General features: G+C 39.5%; 1 protein-coding gene across 1 annotated transcript; it reads left to right on the top strand.

The window, feature by feature from the left end:
• The first annotated feature begins 3,943 nt into the window (after positions 1-3,943).
• DIPK2B (divergent protein kinase domain 2B) lies at positions 3,944-17,350 on the top strand. The gene is given in 6 exon segments (XM_053455884.1): positions 3,944-3,948; positions 4,573-4,712; positions 10,232-10,263; positions 11,230-11,415; positions 12,722-13,007; positions 17,040-17,350. Coding segments are annotated over 6 exon segments (960 nt in total).
• The last annotated feature ends 3,018 nt before the right edge of the window (positions 17,351-20,368 follow it).

Raw genomic sequence — 20,368 nt, 5'->3', positions numbered from 1 at the left:
ACTCTTGGGTTTTTTTGCAATTTCCGTGAGCATTGCATGGTCTAAACTTGGGGTAAATTTGCTGGGAAGATTGGCAGCTGTATTGCCAATATTTTTCACTAATAATATTTATAATAATTAGAAGAAATCATATTTCTCACTGTAGAATGATGGACTTTAAGTTGTTTGGAAATTGCCTTATAACCCTTCCCAGGTTGATGGGCAGCAATAATTGCTTCTCTAAGATCACTGATGATATATGTGGATATATAAATACAGCAGGTGTGTTACGTACCTGCATACGCGGCTCTACTCTTCTCCGCATTAGCTGCTGCTGGAGCGGTTGCAAGGTGGAGGAAGGTCTCCCTCTTCTCTGCGGCGGAGGAGTTGGGTATGTTAGTATGTGCTGCTGATAAGCCTTGATATTCTAGCAGCATGGCGCCACCATATTTGAAAAACCAAGTTTCCGTCACTCAGAGGTTGTTGCTGCATCTGCAATATCCAATTAGATATTGGTATATATTGGTAGATATCTTGTTATATTAGTTGGCAAAGAAGGAGTTTTAACCACTTCCTTGTCATTGATCACCATTCATCACTGCAGTGATCTTGCAAAGCAGTACATTTTTTTTAGGTTTATTTTGTGTGTGTTATTTTTAATTAATTCATTATATAAATAAATTAATAAATACATTTTGATTAAATAAATCAAATATTTATGTTACAAATAGTTATATATATATATATTATTTATATGTATATATAATTGAATAAATACAATCATTCAAATGTATAAATTAAATAAATTAAAAATGTTAATTACATATTTAATTTCAGGTGTACATTTGAGTTTTTCAACTTGGAATTTAGAAATTCTGCCATCCTGCTCCCATGTCCAATTTGGGATATCTTTGGCACTGTCCAATTCAATTAACAAACATCAAACCATATATTTTTGAAAACTAGACAGCCCAGGTAAAATTAGGTAAATTGAATTGGTAGCAATACGCTACTTGTACATATTGCCCTATAACGTGTCCTACCTCACCCCCTTCCTTGTCTGGAACTCTTTTTAATGGATGCTCTGCTGTGCAAGTGGCCATGTCTTTATGCAATGTTACGTAAATCAACTCCTCTCTTTTCTCCACGTGTGGACCCGTCTGTTTGAGAAAGTGTGGACCAGACTGGTGGAAGAAGCTACCTATTGGGCCCAATGATCTGCAGATATTGGGTGGTTATGGTAATTGCGTTAAGACTTTGGAATTATAAAGCTATTGCCAAAACCCCTCCCATATATTTTGTGTACTGGTTTCTATATTTCTAGTTGGCTAGAAAAAAAAAGAGTATTGGACTATTGACCTTCATAGTCATGTATACTGTGCTTTGCTAAACTCTGGAAAATATTAAGAATTATGTCCATCTCCTACTTTAAAAACTATTATGCCAGTCTTGTATTGTATTCAGTACTGGATTTTTGAAAAATTTCAAAGGAAAATGAAGAAAGGAAAAAAGGATAGCAACCTAGCATTATAACTATAGTACATGTTATTGTTTGAGGTGCAAGGCACATTCAAGCTGTTCTGTTTCTTCACAGACAGAGGACTTGGTAGATCCTATTTTAAGGTCAAACAAGGTTGAAGAGAAAATTGATGCTCCTATATGTCTATGGTAGGATGTATAATTGTACATCAATTTAAAGTCTGAGTATCCAGGCAGCAGACTGCAGGTCGCAGTATTTTATCTGTGTAATGACCATACACACTCATAGACACAATGGCAACTTCAAGCTGTGGTCCAATTTTCAACTCCCACCTCAAACCTCAAAAAGTGTAAATTAAACTAAGCTTAGGCAAAGAAAACAATCTAGTAACAACATGGTACTCCTGCTGAGTAAAATATATGGTGTGGAAAACTTTAGCAGGCATTGTTTCAAGGGTCTAGAATGTTTTCAAGGAAGTGCATTAGAGGTCACGTGCAATCAAGTAAATAAAACTGATACATATTTAAATACATATTTAAAACATTCATTTCTTAATAAATCAAAACAAATTCAAAGTGTATTGTATTAAAAATCAACAATTAAATTTGCATGACTACAATAAATAAATGCCCCTTCATCCAATATCTTACCTTTCTTCTTCTTGTTTTCCTGTGGTGGGAGCATGAGGTCTGTTTTCTACAGACTGTTGTTTCAGTGCTCCCTTGTGGTACACAGGGTTCAGTGACATCATACCTTGGCACCCAGCATTAAAGCTGGGTGCCAAGGGACCAATGAAACAAAGGTCTGTGTAAATAGACCTCACAATCCCTTTATTTTATGCCAGTTAGAGGAAGATCCATCCTCTCCCCAAGCGGCCCTGCATCAATTGGTTGATGCCAGAGGAGGCCCCTGCAGGCGACCAATATGCTCACTTGCACAGCCTTTTAAACTCACGACGGCAAACCTACGGGTTTCCGCTCCTGTTAACCCCTGCAATTCTGCGTAGATAACGGGAGTGGAAATTCGCCATCAGGAGTTGAATTTGGAGCGGGGAGACAGGCCAAGTCCCATGTCAAGTTGATCAATTGGTTGGTGCCAGAGGAGGCCCCTATAGAGTCGCTCGTACAGACTTTTAAAATCCTGGTGCAGCAACTTGGCCTTGGTATGAACGACCAATAAAGTCGCTTGTACGGAAAATGCAAATCAATTTATTTGAAATGTGTTATTCTGGATTTTTAATTTTTTTTTGGTATTCTGTCTCTCACTGTTATAATAAACTTACCATTGCAATTATAGACTGATCATGTCTTTGTCAGTGGGCATACATACAAAATCAGCAGGGGATCAAGTAATGTTTTCCTTCACTGTAGGCATGTAGTGAGTTTTCCAAATTAGGGCCTGTTAACAAATATATTTTGGTATATTTCTTTTTGGGTGGTTGGCTGGGATTAGGGGGCAGTACTACTGATGGGTGGGAGTGAGCCTGGTCCCAGTTAGAATTTTATGTAAAGAAAGTGAGTGAATAGTAGGTAGTAGTGGGCGGAACCTGGGCAGGAATGGGCACAGCCAAAAGCAGCTCCTCTAAAGGACATTGAAGACAGTAACCTGAAGCACTGGAAGGAGCAACATTTCTCTCCCGCTGAATGCCATAATCGGGACTGTCCCACCTAAATCGGGACAGTTGGGGGGTATGTTATAACAAGATTATCAGTGTTATAAACTTCACCTGTCAGTGATCATAATGTTATGGCTCATTGATGTATAATGCTTATTTTAACCAAGTGAACCTAGATTTAACTATTTAACTATTACAAGCCCCTCCACAACTGGTAAATGTGTACAATAACACTTTTCGACAAGAATTTATTTCCATTACATGTGGATAATGAAATTGTTAATAAATTAATTGTTATATCAAGTCTCTGCTTCACGCCTAAATAACCATGAGTTTATAACGTGAACGATAGTATTCATGCATATTTATTGAGCACTAACAGCTGTAGCACATCAAGGCTTACAGTACAATAAATAAGAGGTACAATAATTGCTGTCATATAAATTATGATCGTGGTACAATATTAATACATTTAGAAAGCAAGTTTCTGCACCAAAGAATGTACAGTTTTGGTATAGTGTTCTGTCTATATATATAGTGCTGGTGGTAAGTAAGACAACAGTGCCAAGCAGCCACCTAGTTCTGAACAAATAGTTACCATTAAACCTATTTAAGCCTCCCAGCAGAAGTAGTAGAGGTTTACACATTGAAGGATTGAAACATGCATGGGACAGGCATATGCATATCCTGAATCTAAGATGAGACCAAGGACTAATTAAGGTTTCAGTCTAATCATCAGGAAAAACAGAGGCTAGACAGGCTCCAACCATAAGCACATTAATGCACATGATTGCTGCATGCTCCCTTTAAATGCAATTTCCCATGCATACTGTGCCTTTATGCCGTTTTTTCTTTATATACTTAAGGACATGACGTACAATGTACATCATAATTTTTTGTTTATAAATGTAAAATAACACTATAATATAATGAAATATACCTTTTTAAGTGCTTTATGCCCCTTTGTATATGCATGTAATACTAATATAGGAAAACAATGCATATTTAATATCAATCGGAGATTCATAAATCCCACAAAAAGTCCGAAGTAAATAGTGGATTAACCACAAGCATTCAAGATCTTCCCATCTGTATAATAGCAAGGTGTTTCTGCACCTGATGTCACTTACGGTTGCACATTCATCTCAAACACGTCAATACATTTGACCAGAAAATACTTTTTACTGGGTATTTTATTTTTAGTGTGTTGTCATACTCCCCAAAACCTTTAACATCAGCATCCAGCATAGGAAAAATAACCATAGCAATCCATCTAATCAGCATCCTCCATGTATTTCCTCTTTCCTCCAATTATCATCAGTGCTTGTCCCCCATTGACAAAGTTGAAATGAATTGAAAGAATACTTCATCTGAAAAAAGAATGTCTTCGTTTTTCGCTACACAAGACTTGTACCTTTAAACGTACTGAAAATGCATTTTTGGATATATTTGTCCCAATCAATTATCAGTTGTTTTTTCAGTTGACAAAATAACTGAGTGGGGCTACAAATACTTCTAATTCCAAACAAAGAAACTCTTATTTTGGCAAAGGCTTCCTTGGACTTGATAAGTGCAACACGTGTGTTGGGACATCAGCACGCAAGAAATTCTTCAAAAGGAGAAATAAGGTTAGAACTTGTTAATGAGCTACTTATTGTTTATCGTGTGTAACACATGCATACAAAAGATGGATAACTTGTTTAACTTGGTTGCATTTTTTTACCAAAGAAAATTCCAATTACTATGGTAATCTTAAAAAATGTGACAAGTGAGCTTATTTAGCTAACATTATTGTTCAGATTTTTTGTCATATTGGTTCATATACCCAGTGCTATCAAACAGTACCTTCCATTGCTGCTAGACTGTGACACCTACAATCCTCAAAAGGATGCCTAAGGATGATGTACTTCCAGCAATGCTGGAGTTCCTTCCGATGAATCTCCCAGGACCATCAATTTTACAAATAAACTGAAAATACTTATTATCTTTCCGATGTATTATTCTCTGTAGTATGAAGGATAATGGCTATTTCCTTAAAATAAATTAATACTTAAGCTTAATAACTAGGATTAATTGACCATACAAAACAAGTTGGAAATGCTCACCAAGAATGGACAGCCACTTCACAGCCTGTCCTACAGTGCGTCCCAGCTGAGGAGCATTTCAGGTTTTAGCTCTCTTGTGCTGATCATCAACATATCAGTCTGATCATCCCCCAAGTGCAGTCCAGAACAGAAATGTTCCCTCGTTCACTTCTGGAATGCCCTTGGGACAGGATCAGACTGATATGTTGAAGAGTTTTCCTCTGTGATGACACAAGAGAGCTAAAACTTGAGATGCTCCCAACTGTTTTTGCATATCCCTTTTAATTATGCAAGTACATTAATAGTATACATACATTGGGTTTTCAAGTTTTCTCAGAGATTAAAGAGCCACAGAATAAACTGTTTTGTTTTTTAAATTTTTTACGTTTCTTTATCTTTTATATGCTTACGCAGTGGGGATACAAGGTGTATTTTTTTTTTTACTTTTTTGAACTTGTTTTTCACTGTTCTTTTAAATAATGCAGTGCATCATGACTTTAGATAACTTAGATAACATGATGGCTTAATTGGTGTCCACAAAAAAGAAGGTACACAAGTGTGGGTAACACCTATGGTATATAAGAAATCAAAAGGATATGTTTAAAAAATGAAATAAAATATAACTTTTAATACAATATTTTGAAAAGTAAAGGATTAAAAGTTCAGCACAGAATTGAGAAATAAATAAAATAGTTCCTGATGGGAATATGACTAGAATAAAAGCACAATATAAAACAATCAAGACCCTGACAGACAAGCCTCCACCTCTATCACCGCAATCAGCAAAAAACAAAGCACAGGAACTAAGCAGGTCTCGAAGGAGGCATAACATTAAAGATCCAAATTCCCAACAATTCTAAGTTGCTTCATTTATTGTGCATCTACATTTAATGAAGTAGCAATACAGCAGGGAGACGCACACCAAAAGAAGGGGAATGCGAGGACAACTCCTGTCACGTTTCATTGGGTGCTTAATCATCGGCTAGGTTGGAAGCACCTCCAACTAGTGACTGTACAGTCAACTGGATTATTGAACACATTTAAAAGTAAACATGGAGCTTCCTATCCAAAAATAATAATTGAACAACACCATCCTTGCTCAAAGACATGAAAGAGCAAGGATGATTTAAAACCCTTTTTAAGTTTTTTTTAATAAGGTTTCCATTTCCTGAAATTTAGTGTATTTGTGTATCTTTGGAAGACAACAGAAAGGGATAATATATTTCCGAGGAAAAGTGTACTTTTTTGTATACATTGTACAGCCGACACACTGTTTCTTGCAGCATGCTTACACCTGTTTGGTAGGCCTCATATTACACATTTGTATTATTTGAGCCTGAGACCAGCTTAGCGCACCGACATTTTTTCATAACATTATGACCACCTGCCTAATATTGTGTAGGTTCTCCATTTGCTGCCAAAACAGCCCTGTTCTAATGCTCATGTGCCCATTGTAAACGCTTGTGGACAGGGGCATCCTGACTGGTCTGCAGCTACGCGGCTCCATCTGCAATCCACTGTGTGTTCTGATACCTTGTTTCTATCAAAACCAGCATTAACTTTTTTAGCAATTTGAACAGTAGCTCATCTGTTGGATTTGACCACAAGTGCCAGCCTTTGCCCCCCACGTGCATCAATGAGCCTTTGCTGCTCCCATTTTGGAGTGTTTCTGTGGGAATCTTTGTCTCCGTATCCAGTAGAGCATTTGTTAGGTCAGGCACTGATGTTAGATGAGAAGGTCTCAGGGGAGGGCTGGCAGCCTAAGGCCTGGGGGGCAAATCAAGTGAAGTGGCTCCGCCCCCTCGCACTTACCTTTCACCCCTCACGCTGCTCCCATCACTATGCGGCCATCAGACTGCTGGAAAACTGATCTAAACGGCCGCTGGGTGCTGATGCCACTGGCCGGAGCTACTTTAATACTTTTTTTTTTATTTATTTAATATGCCGGATCGGCTTGCCATATTAAAAATAAATAAATAAAGTATTAGAGTAGCGCCGGCCGGCAGCATCGGCACCCAGCGGCCGTTTAGATTCGATTTCCAACAATCTGATGGCCGCATAGTGATGGGAGCAGCGTGAGGGGTGAAAGGTGAGTGCGAGGGGGCGGAGCTTTCACCCCTCACGCTGCTCCCATCACTTGGCGGCCGTCGCATACGGCTTCTGGGTGCTGATGCCGCCGGCCGGCGCTGCTTTAATACTATTTTTTTTTTTCATTTAATAGCCGATCCAGCTTGCCATATAAAATTTTTTTAAAAAAAGGATTAAAGTTGCGCCGGCCGGCGGCATCAGCACCCAGCGGCCGTTTAGATTAGATTTCGGGCGGCCTGGGGGGCAACTGCCCCCCGGCCCAGCCCACCCCTGGAAGGTCTGGCTCATAATCTCTGTTCCACTTCATCCCAAAATTTTTGATGGGGTTGAGTCAGGCTCTGTGCAGGCTTGTCATGTTCTTCCACAGCAAACCTATCCAACCATGTCTTTATGGACCTTGCTTTGTGCACCTGGGCACAGTCAAGCTGTACTAGAAAAGGGCCTTCCCCAAACTGTTCCCACAAATTTGAAAGCATAGCCATACCTGGGAACTTCTGTGCTCCAGCTACCCGGAGCCTACCCTTGCGGGACGCAGCCAGGACTGCCCACTGACATCAGCGAGCGGTCCCACTGACATCAGGGGGCAGTCCCGCTGCTGTCAGTGGGCGTTCCTGCTGACATTGCGGGAAACACCCCCATTTAAAGGGAAAAGGATTGGGGCCTGTCAATACCCCGCTCCCGGAGGATTAGAGTGTTGACCCAGAGAAGCAGTGTATAGCATAGCATGAGCATAACATTGTCCAAAATGTCTTGGTATGCTGAGGCATTAAGATTCATTTGCAGTTGCTTTGCAGTCTACCTTGAATATGACATGTTCTGTATGTTCTGTCTTACTTTTAACAGTATATAGAAAGATTATGTTTCAAATCTGTTTTTTGTATAGAACATAACCACAACTGGGGTATTACTTTCAAAATCTAAAAAAAAAATTCTTAAATGAAATTAATTTGCAAAAACTAGGAGGTAATGTCCTATAATTAATTCCTACATCTGCTTGTTATCTATCTCAAATTGTTTGCTCTTGTTATTTTGGAGAAATTACTTAATTTACTTTAGGTAAATATTTTGATTGCTACAACGTGCATTAAAGGTTTACGCTAATTACCATAGTAGCTAATGAGTACATGTGCAAAATGTAATTAACATAATTAAAAAGAAATGCTGGGCATATTACATTTTCAGGTTAGATTTCCTGAAAAGGCAATCTGCTTGTTTTTTCAGCAATTAGTTTGAGATAGATTTGCAATTTGGAAATCACTGAAGTATGTGGTTAGACAAGAATGCCATATTAGCTTTATAATTAACAGGTGGCTCTACAAAACATGGCATCACAAGCATTCAAAAATATTACCTATTACATACTTGCCAATTGCCCTGATTTTGCTGGGACAGTTCTGATTTTTGAGTCCCTGAGGCAAAAATAGCAATTATCTTGATACAATTTTGCACAACCAGAGATACAGCCATCTTTTCCAGCTCTGAAAACCACAGATAACTCATCGTATTATTTATATTTATTTAATGTATTGTGTACAGTACTAGAGACCGTATCTCCGGAAGGATATAGATATGTTGGAGAAAAGTTCAGAAAAGGGCTACTAAAATGGTTTATGAATTACAGGATAAACCTTACCAGGACAGGTTAAAGAATCTTAACATATATAGCCTGGAAAAAAGACATGACAGGGGGGATATGATAGAAACATTTAAATACTTAAAGGGAATCAACAGGATAAAGGAAGAGAGTTCATTTAAAAGGAGAAATACTGCCACAACAAGAGGATATAGTCATAAGATAGAGGGGCAAAGGTTTAATGGTAACATCAGGAAATATTACTTTACGGAAAAGGTAGTGGACGTGTGGAATAGCCTTCCAGCAGAAGTGGTAGATGTTAAGACATTTAAGCAAGCATGGGATAGGCATAATGCCAAACTAGATATAGGATAAGGGCAGGTACTAAGGAAAGTCCTCAGAGGTTGGGCAGACTGGATGGGCCTAATGGTTCTTTTCTGCGTTCACTTTGTATGATTCTATTGTTTTTAGTTAATTGATGCATAGCACGGGCATTTCAGGCAAATTTCCCTTTATTTCTCATAATCGCTCATTAAATTGGAATATCACTCTTTTGGGACTCTACTATTGTATATGTAGACTGCAGAGAACCCTATAGTGCTAGAAATATTTTGAGCGGTGTAATGTCTTACTTATCTCAAATAACACACCAATTTGGCAGCTCCTACATACAACACAAAGTAAATAACCATACCTGTGAAATTATTGGCTAAGGCTACCAGAAGCCACCACTCTTCAGGGTAGTTTCTTAGTGTGTGTATGTCGGGGGGTCTGAACGAGGATACATTAAATCTGTATGGGAGTGGAAAGCGAAGAGATTTTACCAGCTCACATGTATGGAAAAAACACCGGTACTTGCCTTATTAAGGTGAAATGGGAAACAATAACATATTACTACTATATTATACAGTATATGGATGTGAGAATTACGATCAGGTTTGATATAGTTGGAATATGAGTCCCCCCCTTAACCCCTTCAGTCCCCTATGGACGTACCGAGAAACGCATCCCAAGAATCCCTTATGGACGTACCGGTACGTCCTGCCCTTCTTGCAGTGGCAGGGACACATCCCTGCTGCTGCACGGGAGATCAGGCTGTCGTTTGACAGCCTGGACCCCCCTGACAGCAGAAGCCAGCATTGCCGGCTTTCTGCTGTCCGATCAGATGTAACAGCTAACGGCACTGCTGACGTCACCCGGAAGTTCATCGGAGGACAGGATATCCCCTGCAGGACTTGCCCCAGCACCCATATTGCACCCACAAAAGAACTTGCTCCAGCACCAGATTACTCACAGACACAGAACTTGCCCAGATTGCACCCACAGGAATTATCCAGCGCCCAGATTGCACCCACAGTGGTCTCCTCTCACTCAGGCTCATGCGCATACTTTATTCATTCTACACCCTTTAGGCTCAAAACAGTCAGCCCCACCCAGTTCTGCAGTAGGTCCAACCCCTCACTGACTCTACCACACTCAGACTCATTATCTCAATGTGTATAGAGTGTTTCTTTAGGGAAGTCTGCACTCTTTGTGAGTTGCCTTGCTACAACCACAGGCCCAGGTAACATCACATTATGTGGCCCTACTGAGCTCTGCCTCCCAATTTTGGCATTGGGTCTGCCCTATTTGGAAAATTCCTGTTCCTGGGGGCAATTGCCACCAGGCTAGCCTGTCCCCAGTTCTACCAAACAGCTGAGCATCATCAGACCTATAGTTTCACAATAGCTAGAGAAGTGAGTTTTGATAATGCTAGTTCTGGAATGTGTGATTCATTTTAATCCTTATACCCACAGGAGAAGAAGAACTAAAGGCTCAAGTTTATGAATAAAAATGGAAAGCTTACCTGTCCTATCTCTAAAACTTTGACTTAGCTCCTTACTATATAACATTCCCACCTACTCCTTTCATTTTCTTTTACTTGATATTTGTGAACTGTGAGATTATGGTATTTTTTTCACCACTGAGACTCATTCTTCCAGATCCTTTGTTATTGTAAAGACTATATGATCTACAGATGCATTTCCAAACTCTGCTATATGTCCAACTCCCTCTCTTTCTTCTGCAACGTGTTCCCTGGCATCTAAAGAAATGTAAGCAAGCAAGAACGAATGATTTGAAATTAATGCATTATAATACAATTAATGTATGCTTTAAGCATGTTATATTTAAATGTATATTTAAATTACACATTTTATGTATAAAACATTTATTTTCCATTATGCTAGTAACTACATACAATTACATCTTTACTTAAATATAAATTGTGAATGTTATATTTTATTTATATTTTCATTTGTCTGTGACCAAATTATGTTGAAATATACCTAAGTGCAGCTACTAATTTTGTTTCCCTTATGCTGTGCTTGTTAGACACCTGTATGCACTCAACAACTAATAAAATAATAAGTTCTCTTTACAAGGTCTATCTCCTGATTTCCTTCATTGCCCTTCTCAACATCTTCTAGGCAGAATAGTTTGATGCTATACAGAAGTGGTTGATGCTGGTAGCTTCTACGTGACTCATTTGACAAAAAAAGACAAATTAAGACTTCTGTATACTCTGGCTGTTAATACACATCCAATAATTTTGCAGGTAATGACAGGTTAACTGAAGACAATCATCTGGTTTATTCTCATTTTCTTAAGAAGCCACAGAGTTGGTGACTCATTTTTCTTACTGGTTTTCTACACTGGTCGAGTCACAGTTGCTGAACCAATAAATGTTTAAAATAAGTTTAGAATTTTTTGTTGTAGAAGCCAAAGTTATTAAAATTTTGATTATATTTTACGGTCCCTTTAGTCAATGCACAGTATAGAGCAAAACACTGAAGCAGCAATGAAATACTCTGGTGTAATGATTCCTTCAGATGATTTGGTTGTTGCCTTCCATATTTACTTTGATACTGATAAAATATGTTAAATTCCGCGTGCTGTGAACATTGTTTTACCTGTATGTCTCTTGAAGGCACAGTGGAGAATAAAGAGGACCCCCGCATGAATTAGGAAGGACATCAAGCATGAAGGGCTGCTTAGAGCAGAGAACATATACTAACCAACATGTGAGACACTATGGGCTTTTCTGAAATAATCAGTGCTCTACGGAAATGGTTGACACTGGCAGTGTCTACATTTTTCAGTTGGTGACAACCATCACAACAAAGCAAACGGATAGGTTGCTCGTTCTAAATATATGTTGTTTTGTTTCGTTAAAATAAATCTGAATAAGCAGGCTTCATTAATAGGTAGGTCTTTAAAAAAGAAAAAAATCATATATTTGACATTTTTATAAAAATTGGATTAAAAACACATCTACGCACAGTTTTACAGTTATATAAATTGTCCATAGCTAGTATAAAAGTGAAAGAAATACCAAATATGTATTTATTTACTTGCCCTGGTTTGAAAACCACACTATATTACTACATCATTTTCATTTATTAAAATTTTTCATTTTTTAAATCCCTACCTAATTTCCTCCTAACTAACCCCAACCACAGTAACTATCCATACATTAAAAATACATATAAAAAATAACCCTTTATGGTCAGGTAAAAATTCCAAAAATAAAAGATTTTTTTTTTTTTTTAAACTGGGTCCCAGGGAACACCGCTACTTACTGTTCTCTGTCTCTCTCAATATCATGATCACAGTGAGAAGTAGAGAAACAGAATGGACAAATGCAGTGCTTACAAGCAGCGTCTTTGGCATTTAATGGTATCCGTGTATCTGGTTGGCTGTAGCAGCAATCACATGCAAAGACATGCAGGGGATCTGCTGTAGACTGACCACTCTGATCATGGAGTGGTCAGCTACAGCAGGACCCCCACAATCAGTACCATCGCCACAACGAGGGACCATTTTTTTCCACACATGACAATTATTATTTGTTGGTATTTTAGATATTTCCTGGAGCAGAAGGGTGACCATTTACAAAATATCTTGGTTCATGTGGTCGATTATTTGTGAGCACGAGTACACCACCACTCTCATCTTTCAACAATATTACTCTTGCTGCGGCTGCAGACCTGGTCTATCAACTCAAATCAATCAAATCCTTCATTTTTTGAGCAACAATGACTTTATTTTACTTTACTCATGTCGGCGTGAACACATTTGGCACTTTTAGTGATGGGTGATTATTCATAAGGGATGCCAGTAGACTAGGGATTATTAACAAACAACAAGGTAAGTTTTCACTTCTTTAAAATGTTCTTGCTATTGTCTCGTATTGTCCATTTTAGTTCATACCAGAGGTTTTGATAAGGGTTGAGGTCAGGCCTCTGCAAACTTATGCAACCATGTCTTTTTGGACCTTGCTTTATGCACTGGGTCACAGTCATGCTGGAAAAGAAAAGGGCCTTCCTGAAACTGTTCCCACAAAGTTTGATGCACGTCATTGTCCAAAATGTCTTGGTATGCTGAAGGGGACATACATAGACATTTTGGACAATGCTATGCTTCCAACTTTGTGGGAACAGTAGGAACTCCTCCATATTTGTTTATCGCTAATCTGATGGATAAAATATATGACCCACTCAGGAGTCGTCATAAATATTCCATAGGTTTATTCACATAAATGAGCCATCAATGTTTCAGTCCGTTTAACGGACCTTTATCAAGATAAACCACTACCGAAAGTGGTCATCAAGTATCTACTTGGTGGATAGAGAGTCCCCATTACCATAGCCACCCTGTTCTCGTGGTTTTCTTGATACAATCCAATTTCTACATATTTAAGTATTTCTTTAAGACAAACTGGGGTACACTCTATTTAGTAAAGCCAAAGATCACACTCCTACATGCCTCGAGTTTCCTTCCAGAGGCTATGAAGCGATCACTTCCATACATCATACAACGATTCACAATAATTCCGATCCAGAAAAACACTGTGAACAACTGGGTGAAATGGTGGTGTGTTTTAGGCAGAGGGATTAGAGCCTGTGCTAAATCAGGCCTTACGCTCTGGTATGGATCCTAAAGTGAAAGAGGAGAAAAACCCCTATCAGTATGTTCTAAACTATTTACCACCAAAGAGAGGAACATTGTACAGAAAAATTGGTGGATTATTGCAAAAATTTACACAAAAGGTGTCTCACCACTGATGCATTATAAACGAGGTACAAGCCTAAGAGACAGACTTGTGATCTCTATTCCCAAACATTTTTATGAACCCTCAAATGAAAATAGTCAAGTACAAGCATGAGGTACCTCAATTATGTAAAGTGTTCACAGATGTTATCTAGTACTCATGCTGGATGATGGGACATAAGGGAATCGGACAAGCCTTTTTCTCCAATTGAACCATAGACTCTCACAGTTGAAGTTTGTGGCATTTGATCATATCCCCCCTCATCAAAAAGGTGGTAACATAGAAGACCGAATGTTACTGGATCAGAACTTTAGACACCCCAGTCCCGCAAGGCTTAAAGGAATATGTATCCTATTAATTTCTTTCAGTACGCTAGGGTCAATATGTTTCTGTGTTCATCTGTGGGATTTGATAGATTGTAGATGATTTAAGGTTGATACATGGCAATTAACATTGATTAGTTGCAATTTGATTATCAAATGTTACAGCTAATGTCCTGGCAGATTGTTTGTGTGCATGAATTGTTTAATAATTAGAACGAGCACACAGTGGGGTAGATAATCCATATAAAATGTAACTGGGAAAATTTTATAGAAATTTTTTTTTTGCATGAATTTGATTTATGGAGTATCGTATGATCTGAACTATAAAGCATAATGTGAAGGTTATCAGTTTCTACTTGAATATCTGATTGCATACAGCACACCTTCATGACCTTGACAAACAGCAGCTTTCAACATTATCTGGATAAATTACATGTTCTACCCATCGTCATTGGACCCTCATTTAAAGTTCTTGTAACCTCTGGTTTTGGATTATACATTTTTCTTTACTCATCGTCTCATTAGACAGAGACAGTAGAGCTCGGTGACAGAAAATAGATCTGAAGGTAACCAAATAATAGGAAAGTCAACAAAGTAGGGTTTCTCAATCCAAGTGCTCGATAAACAATCTACAGTGGAGGTTTTCGAGACAGTGGTTAATTAGCATAAACCAGCCAATAAATAAAAAAAATATAATGTAAGAGATGCTTAGCCAAGACCAGAGAGATAAATTACTATCTTGCGCTGGGGGTTGGTTTAACATCTTAGAATGGTTTTACCTCCATTTTACTGTGTCAGAAGAATGGTACCCATTAGGCTGATTTTAGCCAAGATTGTAACCCATAACTAAAATGCCGAACAAAGGGATTATATTTTAAGTTAAACTATTACATTTAGACCATTTTTAATTCTAGAGAATGCGTTTAAGCTTAACATAAAAAATGCCTAAACTTGGGTTGGTAGGCAAGAAGAGTAACATCATAACATCTAGCCCATGTACCTTAAAATACGACCTAGTTTGCACATACTTTGGGTTATATTTAGACATCACATGTGCCTGCGATAGATTCTATCCCCCACCCCCCATAATTTATATAATGCTCGTTGGATTGTGCTTTACAATTTGTATTTTTTAGTTAGCAAAACGCAACAATTCACCTTGTCTTTGACCAGAGACTTTAGAGCGAATGAACCTGCCAGTAGTTCCAGATAGTTGATGTGAAGATCCCCTTCTTGAGAAGCCCATTTCCCACCTGTTGTTTGGGTACTGCATTGTGCTCCCCAACTTAGTTGACTGGCATTCGACTCTATGACCAGATCCGGAGGATACCAAAGATTGCTCTGCCGTTCCAGGCCTCCACATGTTTTAACCACCAAAGAAGTTCTTCTCTTGCTCTTAGAGACAGAGAGACCAGATCCATATATTGGAGACCTTTTCTCAAAGATTGAGCTTTTCATCTCTGTAATGAAGAGGAGCAAGAAATATATCTTGGATTAATGCAGACAGCATCCCGATTAGTCTGGTGATCTGTCTTAAAGAAACCTGTGTCCTCATCAGGGTTGATAGGATCTCTTTTCTGATGAATTTGAGTTTGGATTTCAGTAGACTCAATGATGCATCTATGGAATTTATGGTAAATCCTAGAAACAGGAAGTTCTACTTACAGAGAGCTTCTTTTCCCTGCCAATCCCTGGTGACACTAAGGATAGACTTATCCTCCGTACCTGAGATAGGGCAGGACTCAAAACTTTAAAAGCCCCTCCCCTCCTACTAACCCCAGTGAATACCAAAGACCACACAGGAAAAGCAATCTGATGCAACAAAATTTATTGAAAGGAAGAGAGGGAACAAAAACGTGTCACCAGGGATTGGCAGGGATAAGAAGCTCTCGGTAAGTAGAACTTCCTGTTTCCCTGCCATCCCAGGTGACACTAAGGATAGATGTACCAAAGCAGAAGGGAAGTGGGTAAACTTAAGGAGACAAAACAGCCTCACGGACCTTCCGACCCAAAAGAGAGTCCTCCTAAGCCATGAGGTTGTAAGGGACATAAGCATAAATACATATACATAAATACCTAAACCAAATAACCACACACACTGATAAATAAAAACAAACACTATGCTTGGATGAAACAGGCCGTGGCTTTTATTTAGTTTATCAAACATACATACTTTCAATGTAACGAAATAACCTTGCAACCATTGTAACAAACATAACAAGCCCTTGGCACAAGCCCAGGGCATCCGACTAAAATCACAATCTTGCCAACCGCCATAAAAGCCAGCCGGCATAACTTAAACTTACAGTTCCCCCTAAAAATATAGGGTAACTATACCCCGATAAAAGCCATGACAAAGAAACAACAATATAATACAGGGTGGGTGGGAGGGCGCATCTTCATTAATTCCTCCATGGAGTCTTCAGCTTACCAGCCTCGCCACTGCTCACCAGACTCAGAGGTCACTGCAGTATCGGCTCAGCGGTTCGCCAGGTAAGTGCGCAATCCCCTCACAACAGCCCTATTTATAGGCGGTTTTCCCGCCCATTGCGCAGCGCGAGGCAGGCACGCGGCAGCACGAGACCACTAAAAAGAGCGGCAATGCGCTAGCGCATGCGCAAACGCGCAACCACTTACATAACCTTCACATTTTTTTTTTTATATAAACTTCTGACCTTTCCCTGACCCCACAGCCTATCCCTAGCATTAATAACCTGACCTTTATTAGCCGCCACAACCTCATGCCAGCCTGCACTATGGTTGCAGGCTTTATCATCTGGTTGAGACGGTAATGCTGTACAAAAGCGTGGAGAGTTCGCCAAGTAGCCGCCTTGCAGATCTGGTCAGGCGAAATACAACATCTTTCGTCCCAGGAAGTGGAGACCGCCCTAGTAGAGTGGACATGGATCCCCACAGGAGCAGGTTGGCCAGCTACAGAATATGCCAAGTTGGTGGTCGCAACAATCCACTTAGAGATGGAAGACTTGCAGACGCTGACACCCCTGTTGGGCCCCGAAGAAGCCACAATCGAGAGGACTGACGCAGGGGCACCGTTCCAAATAGATGGTGAGGAATCTCTTCAGATCGAGAGTGTGGAGAGCTTCTTCCTCAGCTGAGCCAGGAGCGGGGGAAAAAGGTAGGCAGACGACTGAACCTTGGGGGTGCAAACTCCGGCGGTAGAGAGAGAACCACCTTATCCGGGAAAAAACAGAGAAACGGTTCCTTCATAGACAAAGCCTGAAGTTCACAAATTCGACGAGCAGAAGTAATGGCTACTAAAAAGGCCGTCTTCAGCGATAGAAAATACAGAAAAACCGACTGAAGAGGCTCAAAAGGAGGTAATGTGAGTCAATGAAGGACGAGAATCAAGTCCCATGGAACCATCCTGGTGACAGAACGAGGACGCATCCGGATGATGGCCTTGGTAAAACGTCTGACCGCAGGCAGAGATATAAGCTCGAACCCCAGGAGAGCACTGATGGCAGAAATATGCACCCTGATAGTGGAAGGCTGAAGTCCACTGTCGAATCCCTCTTGGAAGAAGTCCAAAATGGAGGCCGAGGAACAGGAAGATGCAAAATTCCCCTGGAACACCAACCCTGAAATCTCTTCCAGGACTTAATGTATCGCAGAGAGGTAACCTTCTTTCTACTCTGCAGAAGAGTCTCAGCCACAGGAAAAGAAAAACCTTGCGCTCTCAGCAGTTCGCGCTCAATCTCCAGGCCGTCAGGTGGAACACAGCAGGGTTTGGGTGCAGGAATGAACCCCGACACAGAAGGTCTCTCCAAGCCGGGAGCTTCAGAGAGGGAGAGAGACCTAGAGTGATCAAGTCCGAATACCAGACACACTTGGGCTAGTCTGGTGCTATCAGGATCACGGAGGCCTAGTCCTTCTTGATTTTCTGCAGGACCCTGGAGATCAGAGCAAACGGAGGAAAAACGTAGGCGAGATGGAAATTCCACTCCTGGGCGAAGGCATCTATCGTCAAGGGATGATCCTGAGGCTTGAGGGAAAAGAAGACAGGAATCTGACCATTGTCTCTGGATGCCATCAGGCCGATCTCGGGTAAGCCCCACTGTTGGACGATGAGGTCGAAGGCTGCCAGATGCAGAGCCCACTCGCCGCTCAGCACAGGAGTTCTGCTCAGGAAATTCGCTTGAGAGTTCAAAGTCCTCATCTCCTCTTACAAAAAACTCATTATACACTTACTCAATGCAACACGTATACACATCCCAGTATAATGTAAGCAAACCATCTCGGTCCCAACAGTGAGGGATTAGGTTTCAAAAGTTGCAGAACTCAAGTAGATGATGTGGCTCTCACTCCACAAAGGGCAGGGAGAGATACACAACCACAAGGTTTTCATTGGGTCAATTTTCTGACTAAACAGGTCTAAGAACTAAGCGGTTCTAGCCCAAATTCCGAAAAACAGCCCCACACCATTATCCCTCTTCCCTCAAACTTTAGTGTGCATTCCAGTAGGCAACATTCTCCTGGCACCGACCAAACTCATATTAATCAATTCAAATAACATTTCCACTCCTCCAGAGTCGAATGGCAGTGTCCTTTACACCTCTCCACCCGGGGCTTGGCATTGCACATAATGATCTTCAACTTGTGTGCAGCTGCTCAGCCATGAAAATCAATTTCAATGAGCTGCTGACACATTGTGCAGATATTGCTTTCAGAGGCAGTTTGGAATTCTGTAGCAATAGACAAGTGTCATCAACCTTTCTGGCATATCTTGGAGCTCACTCACAGTGTAAAGGTAAGTCCAGAAGCGGACCTCATTGTTCTCATGTGCCTAGAGAGATACCAAACTGACCCCACCGACGAGGTCCATGAAGGTCAAAACGTACATATGGGATTGTTTCCTTGTGTAGAGGAAATTTGCCTCATGTATTCATCCTGGACTGCCCTCGGGGCTGGATGAGACTTATATGATTATGGAGATTTTCCCCTCTGTAATTGCACTAAAGAGACAAAACTTGAGATGCTCCAAAGCGGGGACCACCATAGGACAAGCTATGAAGCAGCTGTCCATTCTTGGTGAGTATCTCAAATTTATCTTCTATGGTACATCCAGATATTTACCAATCCTTTGTGACCCTCACATAATTAATACATTTAGCTATAAAACACATTGAAAAGCTGTCTAAAAAACTGCTTAATATTACAGGCAACTACTGAGGACTTCTAGAACATTGCAAGAAAGAACCTTGAAGAAAAGGTGGATTTTTAAGCCATGATATATCTTTTAAAAGCCAATGTTGGAAACTTTGATCACTTATCCTTTGGAACAACTAAAAGACAGAATGCCTGAAAAATAAATGTAGTTAAGTTAGCAAACAATCCCATTATTTTTAAGTGCATTGAAAAAGCAGATATATACAATCAAAAATAGTACCCAATTGTTTTCACATTTTAAAGTTCGTGGATATCAGTATGTTAAAATGACAACCATAAAATAAAACCTGGAACAAACCTAGAAATGTAGCTTCGTTGTTATGAATATTTTACTAACCTAAGAAAATCCAGTGTTTAAGGCACTAGAGGGAATGGAAAAGAGACCACATAAAAAAATGTGTTTTTCATATTAAGTAGAATAACTAATTGTCCATATTGTTTGTGCTTTCAAGATCTTGTGTACAGTATGTGGATGCTTTATATTTTTATGCTATTGTACAAACCTAGCAATCAATTTTTAAATTGGCTTAAATATCTCACATTTGACAGGTCAATTCTAGGAATACATAAATTACAAATCTCAATTGCATACGGTGTGAATATAACTTATATTTAAAAGCTTAAATGACAGAACTGGTTAAAAAAAATGAATGCTGTATTGATTTTTTTTGGAAAAAATAGTAAAGTATACATATATGCTTAAGAACCACATGAATATCATAGGTTTCCCTCTTTGGATTATACCTTAGCTTAGAAAATATATTGTATCACTGATGTCTAGTAAGTCTTCCATTAGCCCAAGTTGTCAAATATTTTATTTTTAGTTATTTTGGGACGTTACGAGGCTTAATTTGATATGCTTCTATAGAAAACTATTAAATTTTGTCAATTCTAATGGATACAATAAAATTTCAAAAATAGATATGTGGGGACAACAATTTAATATC

Source organism: Spea bombifrons, chromosome 2, assembly GCF_027358695.1.
Source record: "Spea bombifrons isolate aSpeBom1 chromosome 2, aSpeBom1.2.pri, whole genome shotgun sequence".
Classification (NCBI taxonomy): domain Eukaryota; kingdom Metazoa; phylum Chordata; class Amphibia; order Anura; family Pelobatidae; genus Spea; species Spea bombifrons.
The sequence above is the reverse complement of the archived record's forward strand: the minus strand, read 5'-3'. Positions and strand labels throughout refer to the sequence as shown.